The sequence below is a fragment of the Neophocaena asiaeorientalis genome, unplaced genomic scaffold (genome assembly GCF_003031525.2).
Source record: "Neophocaena asiaeorientalis asiaeorientalis breed wild unplaced genomic scaffold, Neophocaena_asiaeorientalis_V1.1 scaffold633, whole genome shotgun sequence".
Lineage (NCBI taxonomy): Eukaryota > Metazoa > Chordata > Mammalia > Artiodactyla > Phocoenidae > Neophocaena > Neophocaena asiaeorientalis.
The window spans coordinates 29,818-44,099 of record NW_020173395.1 but is presented as its reverse complement, the minus strand read 5'-3'; the positions used below and the strand labels follow the sequence as shown (position 1 = coordinate 44,099).

At 37.8% G+C, this 14,282-nt stretch overlaps 1 protein-coding gene across 1 annotated transcript in view; it reads left to right on the top strand.

The window, feature by feature from the left end:
* The window catches only part of MTMR9 (myotubularin related protein 9), a 39,036-nt gene that overhangs the window by 3,571 nt on the left and 21,183 nt on the right, over window positions 1-14,282 (top strand). The window contains exon 2 of the mRNA XM_024746938.1: window positions 10,621-10,729. Coding sequence (XP_024602706.1) covers window positions 10,621-10,729 — 109 coding nt within the window. The remainder of the gene's footprint in view (window positions 1-10,620; window positions 10,730-14,282) is intronic.

Sequence of the window (14,282 nt, the reverse complement as noted above, 5' to 3'; positions counted from 1 at the left end):
TTTTTTTTTTTTTTTTTTTTTTGGCACCAGTTCCTCATATACTCTCTAGGTATTAATTCTTCGCTTAGACATTGCAGATATCTTCTCCATATCTCTCACCCATTTGTTAACTTTTGTGTGGTGCCCTTTGTGGAACAGAAGTCCTAATTTTAATACAAAATTCATTGATACTTTATGGTTTGTGCTTTTTAAGTCTTAAGAAGTCCTTCCTTATCCCAAAATTACTAGGATACTCTCCTACTTTTCTTCCATATTAGCTTTGTAGTTTTACCCTTTATTTTTAGGTCTTTAATTCATTTGGATTCTACCTTTGTTTCAAGTGTGATAAGAATCCAACTTTGTTTTTCTTCATGTAGCAAGCTAGTTTTCCTAAAACCATCATCTAACAACCCATCCTTGACTGATTTATCATATATCAGATGATTTTATATATATGTATATATAACATATACAGCTTTTGCTGTGCCCCGTAAGTTTTGTAATGTCACTTTTTTGTTTTCATTTTTTTGGTCTGTGTTTTATAATTTCCCTTGTGATTTCTTCTTTGATCCATTGGTTGTTTAAAAGTGTATTAATTTCCATAATTTGGTGAATTTCTCAATTTTACTTTTGTTACTGATTTCTAACTTCATCCCATGTGGTCAGAGAAGATACTTTGTATGATATCTTTATTTTTTTTTTTTTTTGGCTGCACCTAGCGGTATGCGGGATCTTAGTTCCCATACCAGGGATCTAACCCATACCCCTTGCAGTGGAAGCTCAGAGTCTTAACCACTGGACTGCCAGGGAGGTCTCTATATCTGTCTTTTTAAATCTGTCGAGACTTGATTTGTGGCCTAACATACAGTGTATCCTGAAAATTGTTCCATGTGCACTTGAGAAGAATGTGTATCCTATTGTTGTTGGGTAGCGTGTTTATGTCTGTTAGGTCTAGTTAGTTTATTGTATTAAGTCCTCTGTTTCCATATGTATATCTGTTTGGTGGGGTATTAAAGTCTCCAACTATTATTGTAGAACTGTCTATTTCTCCTTTCACTTCGGTCAGATTTTGCTTCAAATATTTTGATTGTTGTAGGATGTGTAAATGTTTATAATTGTTACACCTTCTTGCTGTGTTGAACCTTTTATTAATAGATAATGTCCTTTGTCTCTCAACCATTTTTGATTTATAGACTATTTTGTCTAATACTAGTAAAGCCTTTGCTGTCTTTTGGTTACTGTTTGCTTGGAATATCTTTTTCCTCCATCCCTTCAATTTCAACTTGTTTGTGTCTTTGGATCTCAAGTGAGTCTCCTGTGAGACAGACTATAGTTGGATCATGTGTTTTTTTTTGTTTGTTTGCGGTACGCAGACCTCTCATTGTTGTGGCCTCTCCCGTTGCGGAGCACAGGCTCCGGACACACAGGCTCAGCGGCCATGGCTCACGGGCCCAGCCGCTCCGCAGCATGTGGGATCTTCCTGGACCGGGGCATGAACCCGTGTCCCCTGCATCGGCAGGCGGACTCTCAACCACTGCGCCACCAGGGAAGCCCGGATCATATGTTTTTATCCATTCTGCCAATGTCTATCCTTTGACAGTTTAATCCGTTTACATTTAAAGTAATTATTGGTAAGGAAGGACTTACTTCTGTCATTGTGCTGTTTGTTCTCTATATGCTTTAAAGCTTTTCTGTCCCTCATTTCCTTCATTATTGTCTTCTTTTGCACATAGTTGATTTTATTGTAATGAAACGTTTAAAATTTTTTCTCATTTACTGTTGTGTATATTCTGTAGCTGTTTTCTCTGTGGTTACCATGGGGATTAAATTTAACATCCTAAAGTTATAATACTCTAATTTGAGTTTATACCAGCTTAACTTCAAAAACATACAAAAACTCTACTCCTTTATAGCTCTGTCCCCACTGCTTTCCATTGATGTCATAAAATTACATTTTTATGTATTTGGGCCTGAAAACATAATCTAATAATTATTTTAAATGTATTAGTCTCTTAAATGATGTAGAAAATAAAATGTGCGTTTACAAACCATTGTTACAATAATACTAGATTTAAAAAAAATAACTATTTATTTACTTTTGGCTGTGTTGGGTCTTCGTTGCTGCACGTGGGCTTTCTCTAGTTGTGGCGAGTGGGGGCTACTCTTCATTGTGGTGTGTGGGCTTTTCATTGTGGTGGCTTCTCTTTGTTGCACGGGCTCTAGGTGTGTGGGCTTCAGTAGTTGTGGCATGTGGACTCAGTAGTTGTGGCTCGCAGGCTCTAGAACGCAGGCTCAGTAGTTGTGGCGCACGGGCTTAGTTGCTCTGCGGCATGTGGGATCTTCCCAGACCAGGGCTCGAACCCATGTCCCCTGTATTGGTAGGCAGATTCTTACCACTGCGCTACCAGGCAAGTCCCAATACTAGCTTTTATAATTGCCTTTTGTTTTACCTTTCTGAGATATTTATTTCTTCATTCAGCTTCAAGTTACTGTCTAGTGTCCTCTCATTTCACCTTGCAGGATTCCCATGAGTATTTCTTGCAGAGCAGGTCTAGTGCTCACAAGCTCCCACAACTTTTGTTTATCTGGGAATGTCTTAATTTCTCCCTCAGTTTTGAAGGACAGTTTTGCTGGATATCAGATTTTAGTTGACAGTTTTTCCTTTCAGCACTTTGAATATATCAGCCCACTGTCTTCTAGCCGCAGAGTTTTTGAGTTCCTGGTGTGGGTCTCTTTGAGTTAATCTTACTTTGAATTCATTGAGGTTTTTGGATGTTTATAGTCATGTCTTTCATCAAATTTGGGAAATTTTCAGCCATTATTTTCTCAAATATCCTCTCTGCCCTTTTCTTTCTCTCTTCTCTTTCTGGGACTCCCACTGTGTGTGTGTTGGTCTGCTTGTTGGTACCTCACAGGTCACTTTTCTTTAATCTTTTTTTCTTTCTGTTTCTCAGACTTGATAACTTCCATTGCCCTGTCTTTAAGTTTGCTGATTCTTTCTTCTGCTTTCTGAGAATCTGCTTTTGAATCCTTCTTGTGAATTTTTGATTTCAGTTCTTATACTTTTCAGCTCCAGAATTTCTTATTTTTTTTTTACGTTTTCTATCTCTTTATTGATATTTCTGTTTTGTTCACACATTATATTCTTGACTTTCTCCATACCTTCCTTTAGTTCTTTGAGCATCTTTAAGACTGTTAAAGTCTTTGTCTAAGATATCATCTTCCATCAAGTCTTTTTCAGGGACAGTTTCTGTTTATTTTTTACCTTTTGAATGGGCCATGCTTTCCTGATAATTTCTCTGCCTTGTGATTTTTTTTTTTCTTTGCTCAACACTGGACATTTAGATCTAATAATGTGGTAACTCTGGAAAACAGATTCTCCCTCTTCCCCAGGGTTTGCTGTTTTGGGGGGTTTCTTTTGTTTATTGTTTTTGCTTTTTTGACTGCTGTAGGATGTCTATATGCCAAGGATCAGCCTGAGGTGTAAACTTAAGGCTTTCTCAAGTCTTTTCTGAGCCTGGGTATGTGTAGTCACAGTCACTTCCTAATTTTCCTATATATACAGTTGTTTTCAAATGTCCTGATCTTTAATGTCTGGTTCCTGAAAGGGGAAAAGTGAAAAATGAAGAGGATTGGGAAGAGAGCTGACCCTGTAAATCCACTGAAAGTCACTGATTGGGGGCTGGAGGCAGCTTGCAACAGTGAGAGGAATTGCAACAATGGCTGCCTGCCTCTTTGCACCTCTGTGATCAGAATCAGCAATCTACAATCACAGCACAGACCCCTGATTTTTGGAGGACAGGGTCCTTTCTGCCCACCCTGGCTCCTATAAGTTGTGTGCAAGCTGCTCCAGGAACATACACACAGCTGCCTGTCACTTAGGTGGGGGTGGGGAATGGGTAGCTGCTATTTTGCTAAGAGCTGAATATATCCAAAGTTAACTGCAATTTATTATCCAAGTCTTTCCCTGGAAGTTGCAAGCCTTTAATAGACATCAGAGTTCCAAAATAGGTACAGCAAAGAGATTCTGCCAGTGCAATTGTTATCTAGGTGGGAAGGCAGATTCCTAATGCTTCTGATTCCACTGTCTTCCAGAATCCTTTCCCTTGTTAAGGTTTGAGGGTTTTTTTTTTCCTAAGTATATTCTGATACAAGTCTTTTATCAAATATAAGATTTGCAAATGTTTTCTCTCAGTCTGTGGCTTGTCTTTTTATTCTCTTTAACTGTGTCTTTCAGAGAGGAAGCATTTAAAATTTTGAAGACATACAGTTTATTAGCTCTTTTATAGACTGGGGTTGTGATAGCTAAGAAATCTTTGCCTAACCAAAGGTCACAAAGATTTTCTCCCATGTTTTCTTCTAGAAGTTTTATAGTTTTAGGTTTAGATATATGATCCATTTTTAGTTAGTTTTGTATGTGGTTCATGTATAGATCCAAATTCTTTTTTTCATATAGATATCTGATCGTTGTAGCACCATTTCTTGAAAAGTCTGCCTTTTCTTCAATGAATTGTCTTTGCACACCTTTGTCCATATATAAGTGAATATATTTCTAGGCTTTCTGCTCTATTCCATTTATCTATTTGATGCCATTGCTGCCACAGTCTTTATTTTTATATTAAGTCTTTAAATTATATAGTGTTAGCTGTCTGATTTTGTTCTTATTCCAAGTTGTTTTGGTTATTTGAGGTCATTTGCATTTCCATATGAATTTTTAAAATATTTATTTATTTATTTATTTTTGGCTGTGCCGTGCAGCTTGCAAGATCTTCCCCGACCAGGGATTGAACCCGCACCCTCATCCGTGAAAGCACGGCATCCTAACCACTGGACCGCCAGGGAATTCCTTCATATGAATTTTAGAATCAGCTTGTCAATTTCTTTTTAAGAAAGGCCTGTTGTGAGAATTGTGGTGAACCTGTTGATAAGTGAACTTGATGAGAATTAACGTAGGATATCATAATATTGAGTCTTCTGACTTACGAACAAATCTCTCTCTCCATTATCTTATTTAGGTCTCAAATTTCTTTCAGCCATGTTTTATAGTTTTCACTCACAGGTCTTTCACATCTTTTGTCAGAATTTCCTCTATGTATTTCATATTTTTTTATGCTATTTCAAGTGATATTTTTCAAATTTCAGTTTCCAGTTACTTGTTTGTTATTAATCATTTATAAAAATTTTAATTTATTTTATTTTTGGCTGCATTCAGTCTTTGTTGCTGTGCATGGGCTTTCTCTAGTTACAGCAAGTGGGGGCTACTCTTCGTTGTGGGGCACGGGCTCAGTAGTTGTGGCTCACGGACTCTAGAGCGCAGGCTCAGTAGTTGTGGCGCCTGGGCTTAGTTGCCCCGCATCATGTGGGATCTTCCTGGACCAGGGCTCAAACCCATGTCCCCTGCATTGGCAGGCAGATTCTTAACCATTGCGCCACCAGGGAAGTCCAGTACAATGTTGAGTAGAAGTGCTGAGAGGGAACATCCTTGTATTATTCCTGATCTTAGTGAGAAAGCATTCAGTCTTTCTCATTAAGTATGCTATTAGTGGTAGAGTTTTTTAGTTTTTTAGTTTTTGTAAATGCTCTTATCAGGTGGAAGAAGTTCACTTCTGTTCCTAGTTTGCTGAGAGTTGGGTTGTTTTGTTTCATTTTAAAATCATGAATAGCTGTTGGATTTTGTCAATGCTTTTTCTATATCTATCGAGATAAGCATATTGTTTTTCTTTTTCAGTTTATTAATATGGTAAATTACTTTGTTAAACCACCCTTGCATTTTGGGGATAAACCCCATTTGCTCGTGATACATTATCCTTTTTATATATTGTTGGATTTAATTTGCTAATGTTTTGTTTAGAAATTTTAAATCTATGTCTATGAGGGATACTTGTCTGTAGTTTTCTTGTAATGTTTTTGGGTTTTGTATTTGGGAAATGCTGGACTTTAGGTGTGAATTGAGAAGTAATTGCCTCTTCTCAGTTTTCTGGAAGAGTGTGTCTTGACTTAATAGTATTTTTTCCTTAAATGTTTTATAGAATTCATCAGTGAAGCCACCCAGGACTGGAGTTTTCTTTGTGGGGAAGATGTTATTGAAAATTTCAGTTTATTTAGTAGATATAGCTCTAACCAGGTTATTTATTCTTGAATGATCTTTAGTAGTTTGTATCTTCTGAGGAATTTGTCCATATCATTTACCTTGTTGAATTTATTGGCATAAAATTGTTCCTCTTATTCCCTTATTATTTTTTAATGTCTGTGGAGTCTGTAGTGATTGTAACCTCTCTCATTTCTGACATTGGTAAATTGTGACTTTCTTTATTCCTGATCAGTCTGGCTAGAATTTTATCACTTTTATTGATCTTTTGAAAGAGTCATTTTTGCTTTCATTGTTTTTCCCTAGAATCTTCTCTTATTTCATTACTTTTTTTCTTTTTATCTTTATTTAATTTTCTCTGCTTTGGATTTATCTTGCTGTTCTATTTCTAGTATAGTGGAATCTGAGGTCACTAATATGAGACCCAAATTTTCTTCATTAATTTCCTTCTTTCCTAATGTAGGTGGTCTCCTCAGACTCTCAACCCCACTCAGTTTTCCTCTCCCTTCACGATAACTTGGAAAATCTCAAAACAGTAAATTGGGGCAGTCACTGAACTCACCCATCTCCCAGAGAGCTCTGTTCTTTGTTGTCTGATGTTCAGTGTCTTGAAAACAGTCTTTCCTTATATTTTGCCCAGTTATTTTGGTTGTTTCAGGTAGGAGGGTAAATCTGGTCTCTGTTATTCCACTTTTGCCAGAAGTGGAAGTGCCAAGAGTATGAGTTTTCAAAATACATTTCATAAGAGGCATTCCACTGTGTTGTTTAGTTGTGGATATCTGGTGGAATTTTCTTTGCTAGGATTTGACCCATGTTGATAATTTTTGCTTATCCAAATTCACAGTGCAGTGATGTTGGGCATGGGGGTATTTACAGTTGCAGTAGAATTTGGGAAGAGTAGCTGTAGGAGTCGTTTTCCTAAGCTAGGCACAGTATAAATAAAATTATCTGCTTTAGATCAATCTAAGAATTCTTAGTTTAGGGAATACTCAGAAGTATTAATGGGAAAGAATTGGGGCAGTCAGTGGCAAAGCAAAAGAAAAATCAGAGCTATCAGCAAGTGCAGACAAAAAAAAAAAAACAACAAGAAAAGGAAGACAAAAATCCCAACTAAGGTAAAATTAAATTTGTTCAAAACTTACTGATACAAAATTTATGATTACACGTGGCATTTACTCTGAAGTTTTCCTTGACTTAGAATAGATATTGCAAGTTAATAGGTTTTAAAGACTGAACAAAAGATACTTATTTTTCAAATCAACTGTTGTAAGTTTGGAAGTAAGTAAAATCTGAAATGAACTGTTTTTCTATGCTTTGGAAATATCTCTACACAAACACTTAATACATTAATTACAGATCTGTTTTTCCTATTATTTGCAGTAAGACCCCTAATAATCTCCATTAAATGAATTGGCCTAGCATGAATTACTTTATATATTTGAAAAAAAATTTAAATACATATATTTAAAATTATTTGTGGCTCACATTTTAATGATGCAGGCTTGATTCTTCCTTAATTAGATTACTAGGGGAGAAGAAAATTGAATACAGGCACACGGCAGAGGTATCGCAGGTTTAGTTCCAGACCACCTCAGTAAAGCCGATATGGCAATAAAGCAAGTCACATGAATTTTTTGGTTTCCCAATGCATGTAAAAGTTATTATACACTATACTGTAGTTTATTAAGTGTGCAGTAGCATTATAGCTAAAACAACAGTGTACATACCTTAATTAAAAAATACTTTATTGCTAAAAAACGCTAATCATCATCTGAGCCTTCAGTGAGTTGTAATCTTTTTGCTGGTGGAGGGTCTTGCCTCAGTGCTGATGAACGCTGACTGATCAGGGTGATGGGTGCTGAAGGTTGAGGTGGCTGTGAAAATTTCTTAAAATAAGACAGCAGTGAAGTTTGCTACATTGATTCTTTCCTTTCAAGAACGATCTCTCTGTAGCATGCAATGCTATTTGATAGCATTTTTCGCACAGTAGAACTTTTTTCAAAATCAGTAAATCCTTTCAAACCCTCTTGCTGCTTTATCAACTAAGTTTATGTAATATTCTAAATCCTTTGTTGTCATTTCAACAATCTTCATCAGGTGTAGATTCCATTTCAAGAAAACACTTTGTTCAACTCCTTATCCATTCAAGTTTTATCATGAGACTACAGCAGTTCATTCACACCTTCAAACTCCACTTCTAATTCTAGTTCTCTTGCTATTTCCACATCTGCAGTGACTTCCTCCACTGAAGTCTTGAACCCCCAACATTATCCTTGAGGGTTGGAATCAACTTCTTCCAAACTCCTGTTAATGTCAATATTTTGACCGCTTCCCATGAATCACAGATATTCTTAATGGCATCTAGAATGGTGAATCCTTTCCAGAAAGTTTCAATTTACTTTGCCCCGTTCTATCAGAAGAATCACTATGTATTGCAGCTATAGCCTTTTGAAATCTGTTTCTTTTTTTAAAAAATTAACTAATTAATTAATATTTGGCTGCATCGGGTCTTTGTTGCTGCGTGTGGGCTTTCTCTAGTTGCGGCAAGTGGGGGCTACTCTTCATTGCGGTGCGCGGGCTTCTCATTGCGGTGGCTTCTCTTGTTGCGGAGCACGGGCTCTAGGCATATGGGCTTCAGTAGTTGTGGCACGCAGGCTCAGTAGTTGTGGCTTATGGGCTTAGTTGCTCCGCAGCATGTGGGATCTTCCCGGACCAGGGCTCGAACCCTTGTCCCCTGCGTTGGCAGGTGGATTCTTAACCACCGTGCCACCAGGGAAGTCCCTGAAATATATTTCTTAAATAATAAGATTTGAAAGTCAAAATTACTCCTTGATCCATGGTCTGCAGAATGGGCATTGTGTTAACAGGCATGAAAACAACATTAATGTCATTGTACGTCTCCATCAGATAATGGGTGATCACGTGCATTGTCAATGAGCAGTAATATTTTGAAAGGAATCTTTCTGAACAATAGGTCTCAACAGTGAGCTTAAAATACTTAGTAAACCATGTTGTAAACAGATGTGTTGTCATCCAGGCTTTGTTGTTCCGTTTATAGAGCACAGGCAGAGTAGATTTAACATAATTCTTAAGGGCCCTAGGAATTTGGGAATGGTATATGAGCATTGGTTTCAGCTTAAAGTCACTAGCCACATTATCCCCTAACAAGAGGGTCCGTCTGTCCTTAGAATCTTTGAAGCCAGGCACTGACTTCTCTCTAGCTACGGAAGTCCTCAGATGGCATCTCCTTCCAATATAAGGCTTTGTCTACCTTGAAAATCTGTTGTTTAGTGCAGCTGCCTTCATGAATTATCTTAGTTAGATCTCCTGGATAACTTGCTGCTTCTTCTACATCAGCACTTGCTGCTTTGCTTTTACTTTTATGTTATGGAGATGGCTTCTTTCCTTAAATCTCATGAACCAACTTGTGCTAGCTTCAGACTTTTCTTTCATAGGTTTCTTGCCTCTCTGCCTTCAGAGAATTAGAGTTAGGAACTTGCTCTGGATTAGGCTTTGATTTACGGGAATGTTGTGGCTGGTTGATCTTCTATCCAGACCACTAAAACTTTCTTCATATCAGCAATTAGGCTGTTTTGCTTTCTTATCATTCATGTGTTCACTGGAGTAACACTTTTTTTTTTTGGGGGGGGGTGTGGTTCGCGGGTCTCTCACTGTTGTGGCCTCTCCCATTGCGGAGCACAGGCTCCAGATGTGCAGGCTCAGCGGCCGTGGCTCACGGGCCTAGCCGCTCCGCGGCATGTGGGATCTTCCTGGACCGGGGCACGAACCCATGTCCCCTGCCTCGGCAGGCGGACTCTCAACCACTGCGCCACCAGGGAAGCCCTGGAGTAACACTTTAATTTCCTTCAAGGACTTTTCCTTTGCATTCACACCTTGCTACCTATTTGTCATAAGAGGTGTAACTTTTGGCCTGTCTCGACTTCCTCACTAAGTTTAATCCTTTTTAGCTTTTGATGTTAAAGTGAGATGTGTGACTCTTCCTTTTACTTGAGCTCTTAGAGGGCATTATAGAGTAATTAATTGGCTTAATTTCAATATTTTTGTGTCTAAGGGAATAGGGAGGCCTGAGGAGAGAGAGAGAGATGGGGAAACAGCAGTTTGGTGGGGCAGTCAGAGGACACACATTTATCAATTAAGTTCACTGTAGTATATGGGCATGGTTACTGGTGCCCCAAAACAATTAAAATAGTAACATCAAAGATCATTGATCACAGATCACCATAACAAATATAACAACAACAATAATAATAATAAAGTTTGAAATATTGTAAGAATTACCAAAATGTGATGCAGAGAGATGAAGTGAGCAAATGCTGTTGGAAAAATGGTGCCGATAGACTTGCTGGACACAGGGTTGCCACAAACATTCAGTCTTTAAAAAACTCAGTATCTGCAATGCTCAATAAAGTGAAGTGCAATAAAAGGTCTGCCTGTGTAGACGGTGATTATAACCTCCTCTTTTTAAAGAAATAATCATATACTTTGAGTTGGGAGTATATAGGTCCCTAAGCATAATTTATAATGTTTTATAGGTTTGTGGGACCACTGGGTACCATCATCATAAAATGTAAGGATTTTCGAATTATTCAGTTGGATATTCCTGGAATGGAGGAATGTTTGAATATAGCCAGTTCCATTGAGGTAAGTATTTTGGAAGCAAAATGTGATGAAAATAAATAATCATTAAAAGGAACCTTATTTTCTGCTTCACTGTAGCTCTTATGTTTTTTTTTTAACATCTTTGTTTATTGGAGTATAATTGCTTTACAGTGGTGTGTTAGTTTCTGCTTTATAACAAAGTGAATCAGCTATACATATAAATATATCCCATATCTCTTCCCTCTTGCGTCTCCCTCCCACCCTCCCTATCCCACCCCTCTAGGTGGTCACAAAGGCCCGAGCTGATCTCCCTGTGCTATGCGACTGCTTCTCAGTAGCTATCTATTTTACATTTGGTAGTATATATAAGTCCATGCCACTCTCTCACTTCGTCCCGGCTTACCCTTCCCCCTCCCTGTGTCCTCAAGTCCATTCTCTATGTCTGAGTCTTTATTCCTTTCCTGCCCCTATATGTTTCTTTTAGATATTTAGTCATGTTTGTGACTCAAATATTGAAGACTGAATGGAAGAGCCTCACCCTGAGTCACTGTTATAGGAATGTAAAAAGATTTTATTGACCTACAGTTTTTAATGCTGCTTATTCTTCTGGGTCTATGGATGTTGTAGCATGTAACAGGAATTCCTTCCCTTTTAAGACTGAATAATATTCCATTGTGTGTATATAAATGCTGAGACTTTTTAAAAACGTTATTTCTTTTGTAAAGCAAGTAATTATCAACAATGATTGTAGTCTTGTTTGTTTTTAGTAAATCTGAATTTCCATAATTATGTTTGCTTAAGACAGGATGTATTTTATATTTACAGAAATGATATTGAATATCTGTTCAGATTAAAAATAATAGAAATTTTACTTGGATGATTTAATATTTAAATTGAAGAGCTCACACTGTTTTCTTTCCCATTTTAAATGATTTTGGTATACCCTCAGATTTTAAGTTGCTTTATTTTAAATCATTGCCACTAAATTATAGCAATTAACTTTATGTTTACAATATTTTCTAGGTAATTATATAGAGAAACTGATTTTTTTTTCCTTCTGTCTTTGAGTGACTGATCTGGAGTTTGTATGCAAAATAATGCTATTGGCTTAACTGTTAAAGGGGACAGAAAGGCTTAAATCTGTAGGATCTCATTTGGCTTTTAAACAAAAATAGAGAAACAGAGGAACCACTGTTGTGGTACTGAGAAAATGGCATGTAGCATTTTTCTTTCTGCTTTTGCTAAATTTTACTTAAGGAAATGAGAAGATGAGCTGAACTGTTTGTCTTACATATTCATCATTTGGAAATAACACAGTAATGTTGATTTGGCTGAATTTGCTGACATGAGTGAGAAACGCACTGTGGCTTCTAGGCTGTTAAAGGGAAATGCTGTCCTGCTGTTTGGGCCAGGGAATGCCACTCACCCACTTCAGTTGAGCATGTGTTTTTTTTTCAGTTGTGGGGTTGGATTTTCACTGAGCTGTCCACATTTTTTTTTTCTTATCCCTTTTATAACTTGTAAGATAGATGGTGGGTGTTAGTGAAGTTGCCTGTGGTGAAGAAACAAGGCAAAGCCTATTACCCCACTTGCTGATTGCATTTACTTAACTTCTTGGCATCTGACACTAATCAGTTTATTTAGCTACACGTATTACCTAAAGCTCTGTAGAAACTGACTGATTATGTAGAAGCCTTACGGCTGAAAAGAAGCAGTAAGTAATTTGACCTTGTTTTAACAACATAGTAAATACACGTGGTGTACTTGGGCTCTCACCTTTTCCTGGCATCCAATTTCCCTCCCTTCTTCTATACATCTTGCCATAATTTGGTAGTAATAAGTGCATTTCTTTTCTTTTCTTTTTTTTTAAAGAAGATGTTGGGGGTAGGAGTTTATTAATTAATTAATTTATTTTTGCTGTGTTGGGTCTTCGTTCCTGTGCGAGGGCTTTCTCTAGTTGTGGCAAGCGAGGGCCACTCTTCATCGCGGTGTGCGGGCCTCTCACTATCGCGGCCTCTCTTGTTGTGGAGCGCAGGCTGTGGATGCGCAGGCTCAGTAGTTGTGACTCACGGGCCTAGTTGCTCTGCGGCATGTGGGATCCTCCCAGACCAGGGCTCGAACCTGTGTCCCCTGCATTAGCAGGCAGATTCTCAACCACTGCGCCACCAGGGAAGACCAGTGCATTTCTTATAAAGCATGGTTGAACTATTCTTTATTATCAAAATCCATATACCCAAATATATTCTGTTGCCATAAATAGAATCCCATTGGAAGAATAACTGGCAAGTGCTTGGTTTTCTAAATTATAGCAGGAAGTCAGATGAATCTTATTTTCTATATAGTTTCAATGGCCTTTTAGGGTTGAAATGACTTCAGTTCTTTGAGCATTAATGTGTTTAAAGGAAAAGTTCTGTCTCTGGTGACATGAAATGTAATCACGACAAGTCTGAGCCTGAGTGCTTATTGCCTGCCAGAATGGTTGCTGACATGCATTTAAAATAATGGTTGTGGGCTTCCCTGGTGGCGCAGTGGTTGAGAGTCCGCCTGCCGATGCAGGGGATATGGGTTTGCGTCCTGGTCTGGGAGGATCCCACGTGCCGCGGAGCGGCTGGGCCCGTGAGCCATGGCCACTGGGCCTGCGCGTCCGGAGCCTGTGCTCCGCAGCGGGAGAGGCCACAACAGTGAGAGGCCCGCGTACAGCAAAATAAAATAAAATAAGATAAAATAATGGTTGTACCGATCACAATGGAATACAGTATGGAGGTTCCTCAAGGAATTAAAAATAGAACTACCATATGATCCAGCAATCCCACTTCTCAGTATATATCCGAAGGAAACAAAATCATTGTCTTAAAGAGATATCTGTACTCCCATGTTCACTGCAGCATTATTCATAATAGCCAAGGTATAGAAACAACCTAAGTGTCTTGTTGATGGATGAATGATGTGCGTCCGGAGCCTGTGCTCCGCAACGGGAGAGGCCACAACAGTGAGAGGCCCGCATACCGAAAAAAAAAAAAAAGAAAGCAGTCCTGCCATTTGCAAGAACATGGATGAAACTGAAGGGCGTTGTGTTAAGTGAAATAAGCCAGACAGAGAAAGACAAATACTGCATGGTATCAATTATATGTGGAATCTAAAAAATAAAAAAAAGCAAACATAGAAACAGGGAGTAGAAAAGTGGTTTCCAGGGGCTGGAGGTGGGTGAAATAGGGAGAGGTTGGTAAAAGTTACAGATGTTTATGAGATAAGGTTTGAGAATCTAATGTGTAACATGGACTATAGTTGATAACACTGTATTATGTAATTGAAGTTTGCTAAGAGAGTAGAACTTAAATATTTTCATAAACAACAACAGAAGGTAGATATGTGAGGTGATGGATGTGTTAATTAACTCGGGGGAAAATCCTTTTGCGATGTGCATGTGTATCAAATCATCACTTTGTACATTTGAAATATCTTACAGTTTAATAAAGCTGCCAATTTATACCACAGTAAAGCTGAAAAAATTTTTTTAATATTGCAAAGAATATCTTTTAAATAATAAAATAATAAAATTTAAAAATTAAATAAATAAAATAAAATAAAGGTTCTA